Source organism: Sinocyclocheilus grahami, unplaced genomic scaffold (assembly GCF_001515645.1).
Source record: "Sinocyclocheilus grahami isolate Dianchi unplaced genomic scaffold, SAMN03320097.WGS_v1.1 scaffold6.1, whole genome shotgun sequence".
Taxonomy (NCBI): Eukaryota; Metazoa; Chordata; class Actinopteri; order Cypriniformes; family Cyprinidae; genus Sinocyclocheilus; species Sinocyclocheilus grahami.
Genome location: NW_015505185.1, coordinates 1,854,271 through 1,873,849, shown reverse-complemented (window position 1 = coordinate 1,873,849; position 19,579 = coordinate 1,854,271). Strand labels below are relative to the sequence as shown.

The 19,579-nt window shown below is 38.2% G+C and overlaps 1 protein-coding gene across 1 annotated transcript in view; it reads right to left on the bottom strand.

Annotated features, from left to right (window-relative positions):
- Positions 1 to 5,318, bottom strand: part of LOC107587905 (FRAS1-related extracellular matrix protein 2-like) — a 68,258-nt gene extending 62,940 nt beyond the window's left edge. Inside the window, exon 1 of the mRNA XM_016275868.1 lies at positions 182 to 5,318. Within this exon, the coding sequence (XP_016131354.1) occupies positions 182 to 5,198 (5,017 nt within the window). The 5' untranslated portion in view covers positions 5,199 to 5,318. The remainder of the gene's footprint in view (positions 1 to 181) is intronic.
- Positions 5,319 to 19,579: the final 14,261 nt, after the last annotated feature.

Below are 19,579 nucleotides of genomic sequence, written 5' to 3'. Positions count from 1 at the left end.
AGTATTTTAATTTTTGCATGAGCTATCCCTTTAATCCAGTATTCTCTCATTTATGTTAGCCCAGTATTTTTTCACATAATATTCCAATACACTAAGCATAAATCTACCAGTACCATTAATTCATTTAAACATTTTTTTTAATGAACAGCATATTGTATTAAACTGACATAATAAAACTTACTTTGGGTGAATGTGGTGATAGTGGTATTGCCTTTCCCCAAGTCAATGAGGTAGCCATGCTCAGCGGCCACAGTAATTTTAAAAGTCACTGCTCCACGAAGGCTGTCTCTGTCCTCTGCCTTTAGTGTTTTACTAGTGATCAGGAACCCAAGGTGACCAGTAGGGAGAATCCTTAATGTTGTACCACCCTTATTAGTCACAACCTGTGGAACTCCATTGTCCACCGGATAAATTGTTATTTTCATCATCTGGGGTTTGCGAGTCGCATAAACCGTGTCAGGGAACACATAAAAATCTGTGTGAGTTCCATCAGTAACAGTAAATGAGAAGCTGTCGGAGGCAGATTCGGTTCCATCGTGCTTATAACGTATCATGTTTTCATTCAGGTCCTGCTTGGTGAAGGAAGTGACAGGACGGGTGTTGTTAAACAGCAACTTGCCATGTACAGGAACCTGGGTGATTGTAAACTTTAAAAGGTGATCGACTGTATCACGGTCCTCCACTGTCAACTCAAAAGGAGTGATTAACTTATTTTCACCTTCATTAACGACCAGCCCATGAATGGTGACCACAGGCTTTTTGTTGTCCACATCTGTAATGGACACACGGAAGGTGCGGAACACAGGATTGTAACCATCGGTCACTTCAAACTCAAAGCTGTCCATCTTTACCTCATCATCAGCAGTGTGGATGTAGTAGATTTTATTCCCAGCTAGTTGAAGCTGAGTGAACAAACTAATAGGCATCCCTGGCACATCAGTGCACTCTAAGTGTCCTCGTATAGGGGCACGTGTGATGGTGAACACCAAGTGTTCGTCAGGGCTGTTATGATCACTAGTGCTGAGCAGGTCTGTGGTTAGAGTGACCCTTCCTCCTTCTTTCAGAGAAACACCTTTGCTGATCACATCAGGGAACACCATGTCTATTCCACCCACAGTTACATAGAAGTACCTGTCAATCAAAGGGTTAATGCCATCAGTGACATCAAATTTGATAAGGTCACGAACTCCCTCTTGTCCATTGTGAATGTACATGATCATATCTTGGTCGATCTCATTTTGTGTGAAGTTCATTCCAACAGATATGTTTTCAAATGTTCCAAATGGTGTTTGCTTTTGTAAAAACCCTTGATTTGGACCATAACGGATTATGTAGGTCAGAATGCTGTCTTCTGTATCCAGATCAGTGGCTTTTAAAACGTTATTGTTGATTATTTTCACCTCTCCTACTTCTATTTCAAGGCCATCATTAATCGCCATCCTTGGTGTTTCATCGTCAACCAAAATGACCATAATCATGACAGTTTTCTCCACTGTGAATTTGCCATCAGTAAGTAGAACATCAAAACTATCCTTTGTGGTTTCTGAATCATCATGCTCGTAGACAATATTTGAAGCCTCTCGTATCTGATCAAGAGTGAAGTTTGTGACAGGAATAGTGCCTGAGGTTAACTGATTGAGGATATATCCATGTTTCGGAGGTTTTGAAATGATAAACGTGAGCTCATCCACTGGAACATCAGCATCAGCGCCGTTTAATATAGGAGTGTCAATCACTATGTTCATGCCTTCCATCACAACAAACTCTCTCATATGGATCTCTGGCTTTTCGTCATTGGATGGGATTATCACAATTGGGAAAAAGTGTCTCTCGGAAAAGTTTATCCCATCTGAACACCTAAAAGTAAACCTGTCCTCAACTGGCTCGACACCTTTATGAATACTTTGCACGTAATAAATGTGTTTTTTCCGAATGTCTTTAATCGTGAAAGCACTAATGGCAATCCCAGATCTGGATTTTTCAGAGCCTGGTGCAGGGGAGATATTTTCTACGTAGCCTGAGGTGGGCTGCACAATAATTGTGCAAAGTAGGTCGTCATTAGGTGTGTCAATGTCATTAGCACTAATATGCAAAATTTCTATAACACTTTTCTCACCCTCTACAACAATGAATTGGGGGCCCACGAAGACCTCAGGGGCCTGACTGTCCAACGGCAAAATGGTGACCTGCACACGAACCCCTTTGATTTTATTTCCCCCAACTGTCCATTCATCAGACATATCGGTAAGTGTAAGATTAAAGAAGTCATGTTTTGTTGTCAAGCCAATTTCTCCACTATTATGTGCATATACCACCAAGCCACTAATGATGTCTGCTTGAGTGAACCTATTGGAGGGCACACCATTCACTAATATTTCACCAAACACTGGGGGATCTTCTACGATAAAGGTCAGCCTGAGGTCATCAGTGTCCTCGTCTCGACCCTGAATGACGTTGGTGGTGATCTCAGTCACTCTGTTCTCCAGAACATCTATGTAAGAACCGATAGTGCCCTCTGGAAGGCTGATGGTTGGTGCTTCGTCGTCAATAGGCTTCACGTTGATCCTGACCGTGATTGTGACAACGTGGACGCCGTCACTGACATCCAGCTGGAAGAAATCGCTGGTTGACTCATCACCATTATGAATGTAAGATATTCTGCCATTAGATATATCATCCAAATTGAATGAATTCCCTTTAGTCATATCAGTGAATGTGTACTTAACCTGACCGTGCTTTGGAGGCTGGATGATTGTAAACAGAATCTGTGAGCTGTCCGTGTCGGCATCTGTGGTGTCCAGCTCGGCGCGAGTGATGACGTGCGCCCCTCGTTCTTGAATGGTAAAGCCTGTGTTGGTGATCTGGGGAGGCTTGTTGTCAACAGGCTGTAAAAATATGGTGAAAACTCCATTGGCGATGTTTCCCCCCGTGTCCTCAACTTTGTAATGGAACTGCACCACATGTGGGGTTATTCCAAGCTCTAGATCAGGAGGTTTGTAGGCTATCTTGTGATGATTTATCTGCGCCTGAGTGAACTCGGTGACTTCTGAGTTTGGACTCTCAGTTAAAACGATGCTTCCTAGAATGCCAGGGCTGTTCTCATCTGTGTCAGTGGGTGGCTGGGTAATTGTATATTTCAAGTCCCTGTCTTCTGAGTCTAAGTCTGTGTAGCGCAAGAACTTCTTTCGGAAATAGGTGAGTTGGTACTCATGAACGGTCACTTGAAGAGTGGTCCCGGGATAGAGCTCTGGGGGGATATCATCAATGGGGAGAACTTTGATGATGAAAGAGTTCTCACCTGATTGGTTCGGTGGGTCGTTGTCATCTTGCACACGGAAAACAAACTGGTCCATGATGGTCTTTGTATTATGTGGTCCGATATGCCTGTAAAACAGCTTGCCTTCTGTGATGTCCTGCTGAAACCATTCTGTCACTACTTTTTCATACATCTCATCCTCAGAATTGAACCTCCATGTGGATGGATCCTCCGGTGCATCTGATTGACGAAGTATGACTTCTCCAATAGTAGAGTAGGGAGGCACCATGATGAACTTAATAGTTGAATCCTCAGAGTCTATGTCTGCTGCACTAAGCATTAATGGAGAAATGGGCATCATTTGGTTTTTAAACAAAACTAAGCCTGTGTTGGCATTGATTATGGGAGGCTCATCATCAGTTGGCACCACTGTAATGGGAAATAAAAACTCAACTTCATTTTTTCCATCTGTCATTCTGAAAATGATATTATCGCTGTATGTATCGCTGCCATCATGCTGGTAGATGACGCTCCCTACATCAAGATCTGCTGGGGTGAAGAATTTTTGCCTGGACCCCAGAACTGTGAGCTCTCCATGGCGAAGTCCATTAATAACTGTGATTTGGACATTGTCTAAATTGTCCTCGTCACTAATTTGTAGGTTTTGTGAGCTGGACAGTTGCCGGGACTGACCCTCATAAAGCAGTTGGCCAGTGTTACGGGTCACAACTGGTGCTAGAGTGTTCATAGGCTTAACCACTATCATAAACGCAAAGGGATCTGATATAGCCCCCTCAGTGTCTACAACTTCAAACTCAATTTGGAAAATTCTCTCCACATCCGAATCCACAGAGGGAGGCTTATAGGCTATTTTAAGTTCTTTCAGGTCTGCTTGATAAAAAGACGTAATGGGCAAATTCCTGTCATCCGTGCTCACAATGTAGCCCTCCTCAAAGGACAGCGGAGAAGTGATGTTGAAGATTAAACCATCAGGATCGGATTCCACATCCTCAGCGGCAAGCATATCGTGGGTTATAGCAGTCATTACAAACTGGTCAACTTCCATCATCATCATTGCCACAAAACTCGGTTTAGGAGCTGTGTTTTCCTCACCCTCTTTTATAAGCACCACAATTTGGAAAAACTCTTGCTTCAGTACATTTGCTTCTTTGTCTTGTAACTCTAAATACATGGGAATATAATCTCGGTTTGGAGAACGATGTGCAAAAGTGTGCTGATAGCGAATGTCCATCCTGACAAACTCATCACAGTCCACAGGTTTCCCCAATTTTCCATTATCAATCAGCTTTCCATACCTGGGTAATGAGCTGCCACTGGCCAAAGATGTAACTTTACATAAATGAGCATTTCTATCATAAGTAAACTCCAGGATTTTCTTATCAAGAGGATTACTCATTCCAAGCAGTTTCTCTACAACTACAGGCATGTGTTTGGTGAGAATCTCAAACTGAGTGAAAATCACCTCAACTTCCATCATAAAGGGAATGATGACTGTATCAGTCTGAGTATCATATCTGAGCTGAAGTCTTACTCTGTCTTTTGAAGGGCTTCTGGATCCGAAATGCGAGTATTTTACATCATTGGGACCAAATTCACATGGAAACTTTTTCGGGGACAGCTGTCCCGGTCTCTGTGACAGCGGGTCATTATCCAGAACTGTTATGGTGCACTTGTCTCCGGGCTGAACTTGGGTAACCAGGTCATTGATTGGATCAATATAAACAGATCTGCCGAAAGGAACCCGTATTCCATTATTGGCAACAAGAATAGCATCCTCTGAAAATTCAGATCTTAAACCGTACGTTAATCCCAAACTCTCAAATCCCTGTGCAGATGCATCGCGAAACAAAGTCAGTATACAGAGAAACAAGTGCGCATGAAACGCTCTACGTTGCCGCTGCTCTGTTATATTTCGAGCCATTTGTGATGCGAGCCAAAATTACTACTACACGTTCGGCACAATCCGTGGCAAGATGAGAAAGTGGAGAAAGTTAAAGCGCGCAACAGAAAAATCTCCCATTCGCATCCGCGCAAAGGTGCATCATTCTCCCTGAGCAGCTCGCACTCTGAATAAACTTCATGCCTCACGGAGCCGTGCGAAGGAAATCACGCCCCGCTCTCACGCTATTGGCTGACGTTTACGATGGAATGCGTTCGGAGTGTTCTGATTGGTCGCAAACAGTGTCACACAAAGGCAAGCGGGGACAGATCTGCATGAATTCAGAAGGAATGACTTGTTGTGGCTTATTATGGCAAGCCGTTTAAGCATTCCTTCCTTTGAACTAACTAGTAGGCCTAACTATTTTTATTTATTATATGGCTTCGTGTACTTTTTTCCTAGAAAAACTGAAAGAATAAAAGTGTCTGATACAGTCACCTATCTTATTACCTCAGTGTAGCCTTCTTAATTGAATCTGGCACAGTCATCACAGTCTGCACTGGACAGGAGAATGCTTCACTTCATAAGAGCAAAGGCAATCAAACGGACTTGGTCAGAAAGTGATGCATTAAAATGTATAAAATTTTTGTTCTTCACTTTCATGAAATATTCAAATAAATAAATAAATAAATAGAAAGATAAAATAAATAAATAAATAAAATAAAAATTACTTGGTGCTTTTCATGTTGAGGCAATGCTGTTGACTTTGGCAGTATCAAATAAAGTGAAAAACTGTCAGAAAGCAGAAACCAAATGATACAAAAGATCAAAAGGTAAGATAATGTAAAGGCTTTTTCCTTTCTATAATGGTCTGATATGCATCATAGGCGCTGTGCATTGTGCCAGCTCTCTCTGGTGGTGAAAAATAAAATCATGAACTTCACTGTGGTAAAAAAAATAAATAATAATAATTCAGTCCAACTGACTATATTGCAAAGAGTCAACTGGAATTATTTATTTATTTATTTTTTTGGAAATTAAATATTTTAAACTAACAATGCTGTAACATTGGAAAGAAAAAAAATCCACCCTGTTGATTTAATACAAAATAAATATTTTCCACATATTAGTTAAATCTATTTTGTACAAACAAGAGCCAATTATTCTGTAATTTTGGAAACAACATGCTGTCTTTGTAAAAGAATGCATGCTGCTTCGCAAACATTACAAATGTGTCTGAACACATGAACACATTCAGCTGCCTTTATATTTTTTTTTACATTTGGGTTCTTCTGCATTAAAAAAGAAAACATGTATAACCTCCATAGTGATATAATCTATGTCATTCAAATATTCCTGTATTGTTCTATTCCAGTTAAGGTTTTTAGAATACCCTCTAAATGAGACTCTAAATCAGGCATGTCAGTTATTTAGGTCAAATGTTTCTTGGGACTATAGCTGCATTTCACACATGTGATGGGTTTTATTGACTGATAAGATGTGCACATTTTTTTGTGCAGCTGCCAAAGGATGTGAGAGAGGAGAGCAGGTGTTGGAGAGAAAGAGAGAGAGAGAGAGAGAGATGAATGAAGATAATAAACTCAACAGTGGTCTTTACAAACCATATCTTTATATTTTATTTGATCAATGCATTTAAACTGATGTTAAATACAATAATGCTTGCATGGTAAATTATAAAGGCAAGCGGTTTGATAAATATCGTGGATACAAACAGTTATTGCCTTTTATATAAAAAATCTGTTTATGCTTTTTAATTTCAATCAACATGTGCCAGTGTAAAATCATCTATATGAAAAATTCTGCATAAATGATAACTTAGTTGAGACCAATTTCAATCAATGCTATTTTTGAATAACCCTGAGAGTTAAATGTTCTTACTGAGAAATACCATAAATGCACAAAGAAAGCTCCATCCACACACACAGTCACACTCAGACAACCAACTATTCTGGCATCCTGCTGTTTGACTGATGTTTCCAGTAAGGCTTAAAATTATGCACATCACAGAGGAATTCAGCCCTGTCAACACCCCCAGTGTGAATCAGACAGATCAGATTAGAGGTGCCTAGTGCTGATTTATGGATCTATTGTCCATTCTCGAGATTTGCAATTTTCTGTTTGTATTGCACAATCAGAAGAGCTTAAATGGTTGTAATTGTATATGACACAATTAATAAGGTAGTGCTTTCTCACTTTTGACTTGCATGAAGAATAAAAAAAAGGTTTTCCAACACTGACTTCAGGGAAATGGGCAAAGTGAAAGCTTTAGGAGTGTTTATCATTACCCTGCTGCTGCCCTGTGTTTAACATAATGATTATTTTGGTTTTATTGGATGTGTAGGAAGCTGCAGATGTTCTCAAAAGATGAAAGGCAGCAGTGAAACAGGCAGCAGTTCGAACGTTAGCTTGTCTGCATTATCATGTGTATTTAAACCAGATATTACTATTATAATTTTTCATGAAATGCACTCTTTTAGATCTCAATCTTTTATATTTCTTTTGCTGGTATGGTGATAAAGTCTTGTAACAGTAAAGAGACTGTAATACTTCCTACATCCCCAGATTATTGTCATTACCTGAGTCTGATCCAACTTGTCAATTACAGCATGAGTTCTCTACATCTCTGTAGTGTATAAACCCAGCATTACCTGGGCTCCGTTGAAATCCATTTACTTTCTAAAGCGCTTCCTCCAGGGGAATTTCCACTCAGGATTTTATGTTCTCTTCCTGGCTTGATTTAAGAATATCCCTTCCTTGCTCTTATGATAAACTTACTTTGCCACCAGACATTTTAGCGGTTCATCTTCTTTTAGTGTTTCCAGAACATCACTTGTGGTTGTGTGCCCAGACTTGACATCTTGGATGATTGTTATTCAGGACATTTGGTCCCTGAGGGGGTACATATACACCTGGTCACTTCATGCGTTTAGATTGATCAGACTTGGCCACATACAACACCACTCAAACGTTTGGGGTGTTATTTATTTATTTGAAATACATAAATTAATTTATTCGGAAAGGATTACGTTTGGGGTGTTATTTATTTATTTATTTATTTGAAATACATAAATTAATTTATTCGGAAAGGATGCCTTAGAAGACAGTAAAGACATTTACAATGCTACAAAAATTTCTATTTCAAATAAATATATAGTTCAGTCATGAAACTCTAGATGGCGCAGGCTGACGGGTTGTTAACGTAACTGATGATATTCAGAGAGTTAAACGACTTGGCACAAGCTGATTGGTTCATGCTGCATATGCAGCCAATGAGCTTACTGCCTGCATTTATATGGCTGGCTAGCATTCACTTGAGATTCCTGCAGCGCGCTTTCAGAGTTCTCTGAAACCCTCCACCTTCCCCAGCTCCACCTGTATAGATCTGCTATGGGGTTATTTTATATGCTATTTGCGCAGCAGCAATATGTATTAAATACTCAAGGCACTGTATCGCCATATGCATTGGTAGTAGCAAGTTCCTGTACTTGCTTGCAGCAGCAGCAGTAATAATCTTCAACTACAGCAATAACCAACAGCAGCAGCAATTCAGCAGCAGCATAGCAGATCTGTTCCGCCGCATGAGTTCTCTACATCTCTGTAGTGTATAAACCCAGCATTACCTGGGCTCCGTTGAAATCCATTTACTTTCTAAAGCGCTTCCTCCAGGGGAATTTCCACTCAGGATTTTATGTTCTCTTCCTGGCTTGATTTAAGAATATCCCTTCCTTGCTCTTATGATAAACTTACTTTGCCACCAGACATTTTAGCGGTTCATCTTCTTTTAGTGTTTCCAGAACATCACTTGTGGTTGTGTGCCCAGACTTGACATCTTGGATGATTGTTATTCAGGACATTTGGTCCCTGAGGGGGTACATATACACCTGGTCACTTCATGCGTTTAGATTGATCAGACTTGGCCACATACAACACCACTCAAACGTTTGGGGTGTTATTTATTTATTTGAAATACATAAATTAATTTATTCGGAAAGGATGCCTTAGAAGACAGTAAAGACATTTACAATGCTACAAAAATTTCTATTTCAAATAAATATATAGTTCAGTCATGAAACTCTAGATGGCGCAGGCTGACGGGTTGTTAACGTAACTGATGATATTCAGAGAGTTAAACGACTTGGCACAAGCTGATTGGTTCATGCTGCATATGCAGCCAATGAGCTTACTGCCTGCATTTATATGGTTGGCTAGCATTCACTTGAGATTCCTGCAGCGCGCTTTCAGAGTTCTCTGAAACCCTCCACCTTCCCCAGCTCCACCTGTATAGATCTGCTATGGGGTTATTTTATATGCTATTTGCGCAGCAGCAATATGTATTAAATACTCAAGGCACTGTATCGCCATATGCATTGGTAGTAGCAAGTTCCTGTACTTGCTTGCAGCAGCAGCAGTAATAATCTTCAACTACAGCAATAACCAACAGCAGCAGCAATTCAGCAGCAGCATAGCAGATCTGTTCCGCTAAGACCAAATACTTTAACAGTGTCATATACATCACCATGCTAAAATGTTCCGAGAGTTGTCATGATTGAAATGCTGTTCTTTTGAACTTTCTATTCATAAAACATTTGTGGATATTAAGCAGCACAATTGTTTTCAACATTGATAATAATAATAATAATAATAATAATAATAAATGTTTCTTGAGATTTACATAAAATACTAAAGTGATGGCTGCTGAAGGTTCAGCTTTGCTATCACAAGAATACATTACATTTTAAAATACATGAAAATAAAACATCAGTTATTAGAAATTATTACACAATACTACATTTTTACTGTATTTTTGGTCAAATAATTGCATTTGTGAGCATAAGAGAATTCTTTCACAACGTGTCAAACTTTTGAACGGTAGTATAAATCTGTGCAAAATATATACAGGTGCATCTCAATAAATTAGAATGTCATGGAAAAGTTCATTTATTTCAGTAATTCAACTCAAATTGTGAAACTCATGTATTAAATTAATTCAGTGCACACAGACTGAAGTATTTTAAGTCTTCTTGTCCCATCTTATAAGGTACAGAGCTATTCAGAATTTTAATTCCTATTTACCTAAACACGTTACACCCTCTCAACTGACTTTCAATGTTCAGAACCAACATAACTCTAATTTAAAGCAACTGCAAAATATTTTTAACCAGGCCTAATCATGTCAGATTACTTTGAGTCTACTTTAAGTCTAGTTTGTTAACATATCATCGTTCATTTCAAGGGAGCCTGACAAAAAGTCAATCCTGTTTTATCATCCTTTTGCTCTTGAGAAAGTCACCTAAAACAATGTGATTCTGCTACTACTAAAGCCTACTAAATGGTACAAATGCTATAATCACTATAATCAAAGTTGCTTTACTTTTTATGCTATAAGTTTGTAAGAAAATGACATGGGTAATGCAAACAACCTTAAAGTATATAAATGCAATAATACATTTTCCCTCTCAGCTGTGAATGTGAAGTTAGATTGTAAGTAGCTCTGAACTGCCCCCTTGTGCCCATTTTAAAGACATGCAACAATTTAAATGTATTTATAGAAACATAAGATGGCATGCCCAAATGCTTACATCTGTTTTAAAAATATGTAACAAATGCAATCTTATAAATCCATAAAGCACACATATCAGATTCACCCAGAACGGCTCTCTTTTATTCAAACCAAGAAGAAGAAAGAGATTCGTTTAGCAGAAAAATGTATGTGTCAATAGATGGCGCTGTAATAAAAACGGGCACATTCCCCACTGCATTCCTGTATTACAAGAAATTATATTTGTAGCTGTACTATTCAGACACATTTAAAAACAGGAGCTCAGCTCAGCTTGCTGCGAATATTAGATACACACACTTTATATATAAAGGGCAATATATGCTATTTACACTAAGTGAAAAAGGAGTGTGACGCACGCTTGACCATCTTCGCCACTGGATCCGACAATTAGCAACTGTCTTTTGTAATGTTGACTATCCCAATCACACATTGGTGGGTGGAGCTAGTGTAAATAGCCTCTGCCAACAAAGACGGTTAATGCTAGAAGGGATACTTATGGTGCTACTGGGCATGCGCACATCAATACAGCGCTGTACATCAATACATCGATAACTAATTCTCGCGCCTATGAGTTTTACACCAAAGTACCATATTTGGTTACCAGAGTTATGTGAAATCACAACTAAGGACTAACTCTCTATAATTCATACTGGATTATTTTTTCAACTTTTTCATCACTAATTAAATTCAAAATGGTTAATCACACATTGGTGGGTGGAGCTAGTGTAAATAGCCTCTGCCAACAAAGACGGTTAATGCTAGAAGGGATACTTATGGTGCTACTGGGCATGCGCACATCAATACAGCGCTGTACATCAATACATCGATAACTAATTCTCGCGCCTATGAGTTTTACACCAAAGTACCATATTTGGTTACCAGAGTTATGGAAATAGACAACTAAGGACTAACTCTCTATAATTCATACTGGATTATTTTTTCAACTTTTTCATCACTAATTAAATTCAAAATGGTTGAAAAGGTATAATGAAATTTGGTGTAGTTAGTGCAGGTTGTGAATTTGGCACCTCATTGATATTAATACATTTCAATTTAATAATAGAAAGTGTAGAAATCTGTCATTGGAAAGTGATGGTATATGGTGCAAAACATTACCAATACTGCATGATGCTTCCAATATTATACCATAGTGACATTTACGTCAACAGAATTCACAACAACGTTCACTACATCACATGAAACCAAATGTTTACTTGGATTAAAAGGTCACTGGCCTTAGTCTTGCATGGCCATCCTCCAAACTGTGCCCTATTTTGTCATGTAACCTTAAGGAGCACCTTCTGTTTTAAAACATGTGCAATGAAATCACTGAATGAATGTTGATCTGATCTGTGAGGAAACAGCAGAATTAAAATGCAAGCAAAAGAGCCCTCATTGAAACTGATCTGGTTTACTGGCTGCTTAACATTTTTATTGGCTCTTCATAGACAACGGTCATGTGGGAGCAGAAGCCACGCGGCTCATTAAAACTTATAGAAGACCTTGTGAATGCTTTGTTATTTCCAACAAATATGTATCTTATAGACTAGAGACATACTTACAAATTATACTCAAACAGTGCATTTGGCACAGATTTTGATTTATAAAATGATGGCGGTGGTTTGTTTTACTCACTCTCATTTGTAAGCAACCAGGCAGTGTAAGCAGGAAGAAAAGTACAATGCCAAAGCATGTCAGTGTTTCCTTGTAAAGAGAGCTCTCTGTCTAACAAGTGGCATTACAAGGATGAAACTATTTCCTATTATGCATACAAGAGAGTGACCGTACAAAGATATTGAATTCTTGGAATAAGGGGTAATTAGCTATGCTATCTCTTTTATTGCAGAGCTACTCAAATAAAAATATGTCAACATAAAAGTCTTGAAACATCTTAAAGCCTCCACTAAACAAATAATCCATTAAACATACAAAACAATTGTCCCATGACAAACACTGCAACAATGCTACAGTAATATAAATTCTGAAGTCCACTTAAGTGATTTTCACTACAACTGACTACTGAGATACTAGATGACGACAGTTGCAACAGCTGAAACTTTCCATTCAACAAAATATGTTTTAAATGTGATTTATGTGGATAAGCAGACTGAAATATATACCTTTGCTATGTGCGATAGGGAACAACGGGCAACATCTGACAGATGGATGGAGTGACTGGAAAATTTAACTTATTTTTATTAATTTAAAACATGCTTGTCACCATTTTGCAGCATGCTGAAGTTGCTCCATCCGTAAACATGATTGAAAGTAGGTTATATTACATAACTGAACCTTCATAATGGCAATGAATCTCTTTTCTTGTTCCTGAGATACTTTCATCTGCTTGAATGATTGAATCATTAAACAACCTGCAGCAGGAGATTCCTTTCAGATGATGCTACCCAGAGACTGCTAAAATAAACTAGCAGATGATTAAAAAAACAGTTGCTGCTGTATTTTGCTTTATGAACTTTACAGTTTGGGATTTCTCAAAATTGAAAGGTGGAAATTCTTTGGACTTGTTCTACTGTTTAATGTAAATGGATGTATATACATTCGTTGTCTTTCAGAATTTCAAAGCAGCGTGTTATTTCACGTCAAATACAATATCTGTTCTTCTCAGTAATGAAACAGTCACTGGTGACTATAGCTGCAATAACACCATTTCACATATCAAACAGGAAGTGACACGGACTGAAGTGTAAGTACTCAGAGTTCACACATTGGGGATCAGAGGCTGTGTGGAGAAGTTGACATGTCTCACTTCGTGGTTAGAGGGATCTGCTCCCTGAGGAGCCATCAGTGAATGATGAAACTGTGGGACACACAAACTCCTACACTAACTGTCTAAGGAACAGAACAGAATATAGAATGATGTTCCATGAGGAGAAGTTCAAAGTTTTACAGAAAAAACGATCAAGTTGCCGCTTTACCCAACCTGGCTTTTAATGGCAATCTTTGGTTTAGAACATATCCTGTGCTTTTTATAGCTCTATCAGCGCAAGTGTCAGAAGCCAGGACAAAGCCTTTAGCAAACGTGTTTCATAAACCACAAAAAAAAATAAAAAAAATAAGCGTCTACACAAATGTCTGAGAGCGTAGGAGTTTAACTGACCGGATTTTGACTGATTCTTTCCAAAAAAGGCCATCATATTATGTCTGAAAATCAATACTTTAATTATCTGTGCCGTTTTGGGCATTTTCTATAGCTAAATTCATTTTTTTTTAAAAACATATTCATCTAATTAATTACATAAAACGAATTAATTGCATACATCAGTATTTGCTGAGAAAAGCCTCTTAATAAAAATTATTTAAAGATTTTATTTGGGCAAACTTCACATACAACATCATTTTACATAGCTAAAGATCTCCACTGCACTATAAAGAGAGAAAAGAAAGAAATATTAAATGCAAAATCTTATATATTGCCTTTAAAAAAAACTATGAAAATGATTTACTTGAAAAATCTGCAGTCTTTTTTTAATAAATGGCACTTACTTGCTACCATTATAACAGACATCATCATAATAATTTTACCTTATAGATTTGGACTTAAAAAAAGATTTATTTATGGCGTTTTTGCCTTCATTATGACAGGACAGTGTAGAGATGACAGGAAGCAAAGTGGGAGAGAGAGAGGGGGGAGGGATCGGGAAAGGTCCTTGAGCTGGGATTTGAAATTGGGACGCCCGTATTGGCGCAGACGGATTTGGACTTCTATCAACAAAAAAAGTGGTCATTTTAGTCATGCAAAATGCATGCAAATGCTTTATCTGATCAGCCAATCTAATGGCAACAAAGCCCATAAGTAATCTGTCTTTTCATGTGTGATCAGATGGTCAATCAGTCACAAAACCATCATTTATCACACACACACATTGCTGATACGAGAACTGATTTCATCAATTAATATGTACCAGGTGGGATATTCTGTGACAGCTGAATATTTCTCAGTCTGCTTTGGTAAATAATCATCCGCAGTGGTTGTCACAATCATTTACCATAAAGACAACTAAACGATCATTCATTCATTCAGGTCTGAAGGAAATATCTACTTACTAACACTAAAAATGCAAATCAGCACGTCTGTTTTGTTGAGGTGAACCACCCACTCCGTCTGTGGGAACGTGAAAGGATGAGAGATGTGCTTCAGAAGTAGCTCTCTCCTATGAGAACAGGTGAACCCACGCCTAGCATAGAGACATGTCCAGAAAAAGTGCTGCCAACACTGACTGTAGCTAGACAGGTGTTTGAGCCTCTCTCTAAATATCAGTACTTTAGCTTTTAGACACAGCACTTCAGTTAGTCTGACAGATTAATTAGCTATATATCAAGCAGTACACAAAGAGCCCTATCAACTGAAAAGGCAAGTTTAAGGGGATAGTTCACCCAAAAATGAAAATTTGATGTTTATCTGCTTACTCCCAGGGCATCCAAGATGTAGGTGACTTTGTTTCTTCAGTATTACGTTACACACCTCACGCACCGGATGCCGTGCGCGCGCCCAAAGCAGTTGGAAATAGTGGTGTATTAGAGGTAAAAAATGATATAAATACTGTTCGGTTTCTCACACAAACTGATCGTTTCGTGTCTTAGGACATCAATGTGTTGTCACGAGCCGCAGGGTTTAATTTGGATTTGTCTTCGCATGTTTTTTTTTTACTCTCATAGATTTTGTTACCATTGCCATGCATTATACGACTGATAGACTGCAACGTTTGGAGTTAAAAATCTCCGTTTGTGTTCTACTGAAGAAACAAAGTCACCTACATCTTGGATGCCCTGGGGGTAAGCAGATAAACATCAAATTTTCATTTTTGGGTGAACTATCCCCTTTAAACCAGAATGAACTGCCATGTTTGTTCAGGCTGGTTTAGTGCTGGTCTAGATTAACTAGGCTAAACAAAGACGTCTTTATGGTTAAGCTAGTTTAGACAGGGACAACAGTATTCAAAGCACATGGTGTTTAACAAGGGTCATCTCAAAATAATATTATTAAAATTAATTAATTAAAAATAACTACTAAAAATGATCTAAAAGTAATGTCAAAATATAAACATTTAAAGTGACTGTTTATTGTTCCTGCAGAATAATTTAATATACTGTACACCTACATTCTGAAGGCACAAAAGAAACTCAATCTAATTTTCAAATATCAAAGTCTGGCATTTTTTCACACATCAGATGGGATGCACTATAAAAAGACATTAAAAAAAATCCTAATTTGCTTTGTTCGAAACAAGAAAACTTCAAAACAAAGCAATAAAATCCACAAAGGAACTTAAATGAGTGTGATTCACTTAGCTTTGCTTTTTCCGTCCCCAGATCTGTCACTATCATCATCACAAATTCTGCTTAATTTTATTCAGACTGTGCTTACTGTCATTTTGCTGCTTGGTTCCTATTCGGTTTGTGTGTTTGTATGTGTGTGTTTGTGTGTTTGCATTTGTTGGTATGAAAGAAAGAGACAGATCACCCTTTTCTCTTGTCTGGGATTCATCCAGTTCCATCAGCAATGAGAAAAGCTGCTCACTCCCCTTTATAGAGAAATATGCAAATCAGAGAATGAAAAGCTGCAATTAATCCACATTTTACACACTGGCATGGCAACAGCTGCAATCAATGTGTCGAGGCAGCATGGTTTTTACAGAGGTGGATTTTGTGTTTCTTAGGACCTAGATCAATGGCTTGATGGTGAACTAGCTGAAGTGATCGTTTTCTCTTTCAGTCTTTCCAGCCTCTAATCCACACAAAAAGAATTGACAGTGGAATATATTTAAAGACATAATTCATCCAAAAATTCCATGCCATCCCTGCAGCTCAGAGGGCGCATTCTCAGAAATGTGGCTCATGTTCTGGCAAAGTTCTCTCAAAGTTATTAACAATCATTCTTCCAGTAACATTAATGAATAGAATGATTGTTCAAAGTTATCTGATGTTCTCAAAACATTAACAGGAGCTATTTTGTAATGGAAACAAAGCTACAGAGCTGCATGGTTTGGTTAGACAGCTGAAGAGAATTGATTACAGTTGTAAAGTAAACATTATCCAGACACCGGTTTACAAAAGTTATTTTGCTTACATAACACACGTCTCCGGACTGCCGCCCCGTATCTAGGATCTGATGCACAACACAAGCAACAGGAAATGTGCCACTAAACTACACTTCAGTGGAATTACATCTACAGCTGAATTTCCAAGCCACATTTCTGAACATCCGCCAAAGAGTCATGTGACAACATAATTTGACCATAAACACAATGTTTTGTAAGACTACTCTGGTTTATTTCAAGGGTTAGACAGAAACACTGTTGCTTTAATGCATCTTTGTGGCTTTGCATACACATTTTGCAAGAACTTTCTATTTTGTAGCCCACTAGCCTATCTGCAAACAGGATGTGCTAATAGGGTTTTAGACGAGAGTTCCTCACAACTAAATGTCAGTTGTAATATTTAAATGCTACAAAGTCCCATAATACGAAGACCTTACAAAATCAATGGCTTTCAACTCAAAATACCTCTCAAACAATCCTACCTGCAGAAATGTCAGCTGTCTGTGAAGTTTTATGCAAGTTTATTATACTATTAATAGCTGATGAGTAATTCTCTGGGTTTTAGACAGAGGAATCATTTTAACTCAATGTATTCTCCCTTCAAAGAATTGCATAAACTTGCATAATGCACGGTGGGTTAAATGAGCACACAGAAACCCTTTTCGCCCCCAAGAGTTCAGAGATGAAACACTCCACCAGATTTTTGAAGAGCTTGCAAGTGGAGAGTCCTCTGATACAAAAATCAGACATCATTATTTGCACTGTCTAATTGTGTAGTGCTTCCAGATCAGTGCTTATGTGAAATGCTTTGAGCTATTTATATATTTATTTAATTTAATTTGAGCCATTTATACATAAATAATATAGTCAGATGATGATAGTTTTGGTCACCATTCAGTTTCATTCAGAGCAAGAGGTTTAAACCTTCAGTTAAATATACACTACCATTCAAAAATTTGGGGTCAGTTTGATTTTTTAAAGAAATAAGTGACAGTAAAGGCTTTTGCATTGTTACAGTTATTTCAAGTAAATGCTGTCCTTTTAAATATTCAATAAGCATAAGCATATTAGAATGATTTCTGAAGGATCATGTGACACTGAAGACTGGAGTAATGGCAAGGAGTCACAGGAATAAACTACACTTTAAAATATATTAAAATAGAAAACAGTTATTTTAAATTGTAGCAATATTTCACAATATTACCTTTTTTAATGTATTTGACAAAAAAGGCAGGCTTGGTGAACATCAACTTCAATTAATTACAAAAATCTTACTGACATGAAACTTTTGAACAGTAGTGTTCAAAAAACAACCACAAGAAAAAAATTGTGAAAGAATCATACTGTAGCTTGACCTATCATGACTACACATCAATCTGGAAAGCATAAGAAGCATTTTACAAATCTCACAGTCAAGATGACATGTAGAAAACAAACAGCAATTTGCTGTGGCCCTTATTTTAATGTCTATTCTCACCTAGTTATTTCATTATTTAACACTCTCATATCTCTCACAGACTCTCATATGCCACAGAGGATGAAACATCATCTTGTTATCCAACTGGTCAAATGTAATTACGTGTATGCTGAGTCATACTGGTGCTCTGTGCTGGAGACATTCAATGACGTCTATAAAAACACTTAAATTGCCTATCAAGAATCAGGTGGTCTTGTTGACTCTTGGAATAGTTGGTCGTATCCACTATAAACAACACTTTTAACAGGTGATTCATACAATCTAACTCCGTTTACGTTTTCGGTCTTCAAAATCAGTTTGTAAGCCATTTTAATCTCATACAAATATTCTTGTGCACATCTCAAAATAGTCTGATTTATGTTCACCCCAGTTTGTTGTAAACACATTGTGCTTGAGGGTTCGACTATTTTGAAGCTTTCTGAAAACAACCATGATTTTTGAATATTCCCGTGCTTGATGCTGCTAAAAATGTTGCATGTTTTACATATAAATATATAAGAAATAAAGATAAATTTGCAAATGAAAATAAATTTGCGGGAAGCAAGACATTTTATGAGTGTTCACAGATATAATGCCTTTTAAACAAAACTGCTTGGCATGAAGGAAGTGTCAGAACTGAGACATGCTGACAGGCTGCACAAAGTGACACTGATTTCACAAGAATTTATGCCTTTCGGTTTCCAGATGGGCCCACTTGTCTGTAGAATCAGCTTTCAAAATGAAAGTATTGTAATGTTATTTTCCATGATTTTACGATAATCTTCACTTAGGTCTCATCCTGAACAATATACTTAACTTGCAGCGGAATCAACTGTTTAATTAACCAACACTACAATCGTCTCTAGGTTACATATGTAACCATGGTTACCCGAGGGAATGAGACGCTGCGTCGAGTCGCTTTGGGAACGCCCTTTTGCGAGCACATCACAAAGAGAGAACCAGAGGCCAGAGGACTCGTAGGCTAGTGAGATGGCCTCGACCACCCACTTACTCATAGTCTGCTTGGTCACCGGAAATCCCTTCTTTGGCAGACCAAAACAAACAAAAAGCTGATCTGCCTTATGCCACGGGGCAGCTCTGTGTGCGGAAGCGTCCAGTGCTCGAACTGGACAGAGCAGATTAAGCCTTTCTTGGCCTACTTCCTGGCATGAAGGAGGACAGAATGCCTGAAGTACTATGGGCCCTGGTGAATAAGTGGGCACCTTAGGGACATACCCGGCCCTCGGGTAAAGGAATGCCCTAACCATGCCTGGAGCGAACTCCAGGCATGAAACAGAGAGTGCCTGAAGATCCCCGATCCTTTTTAGTG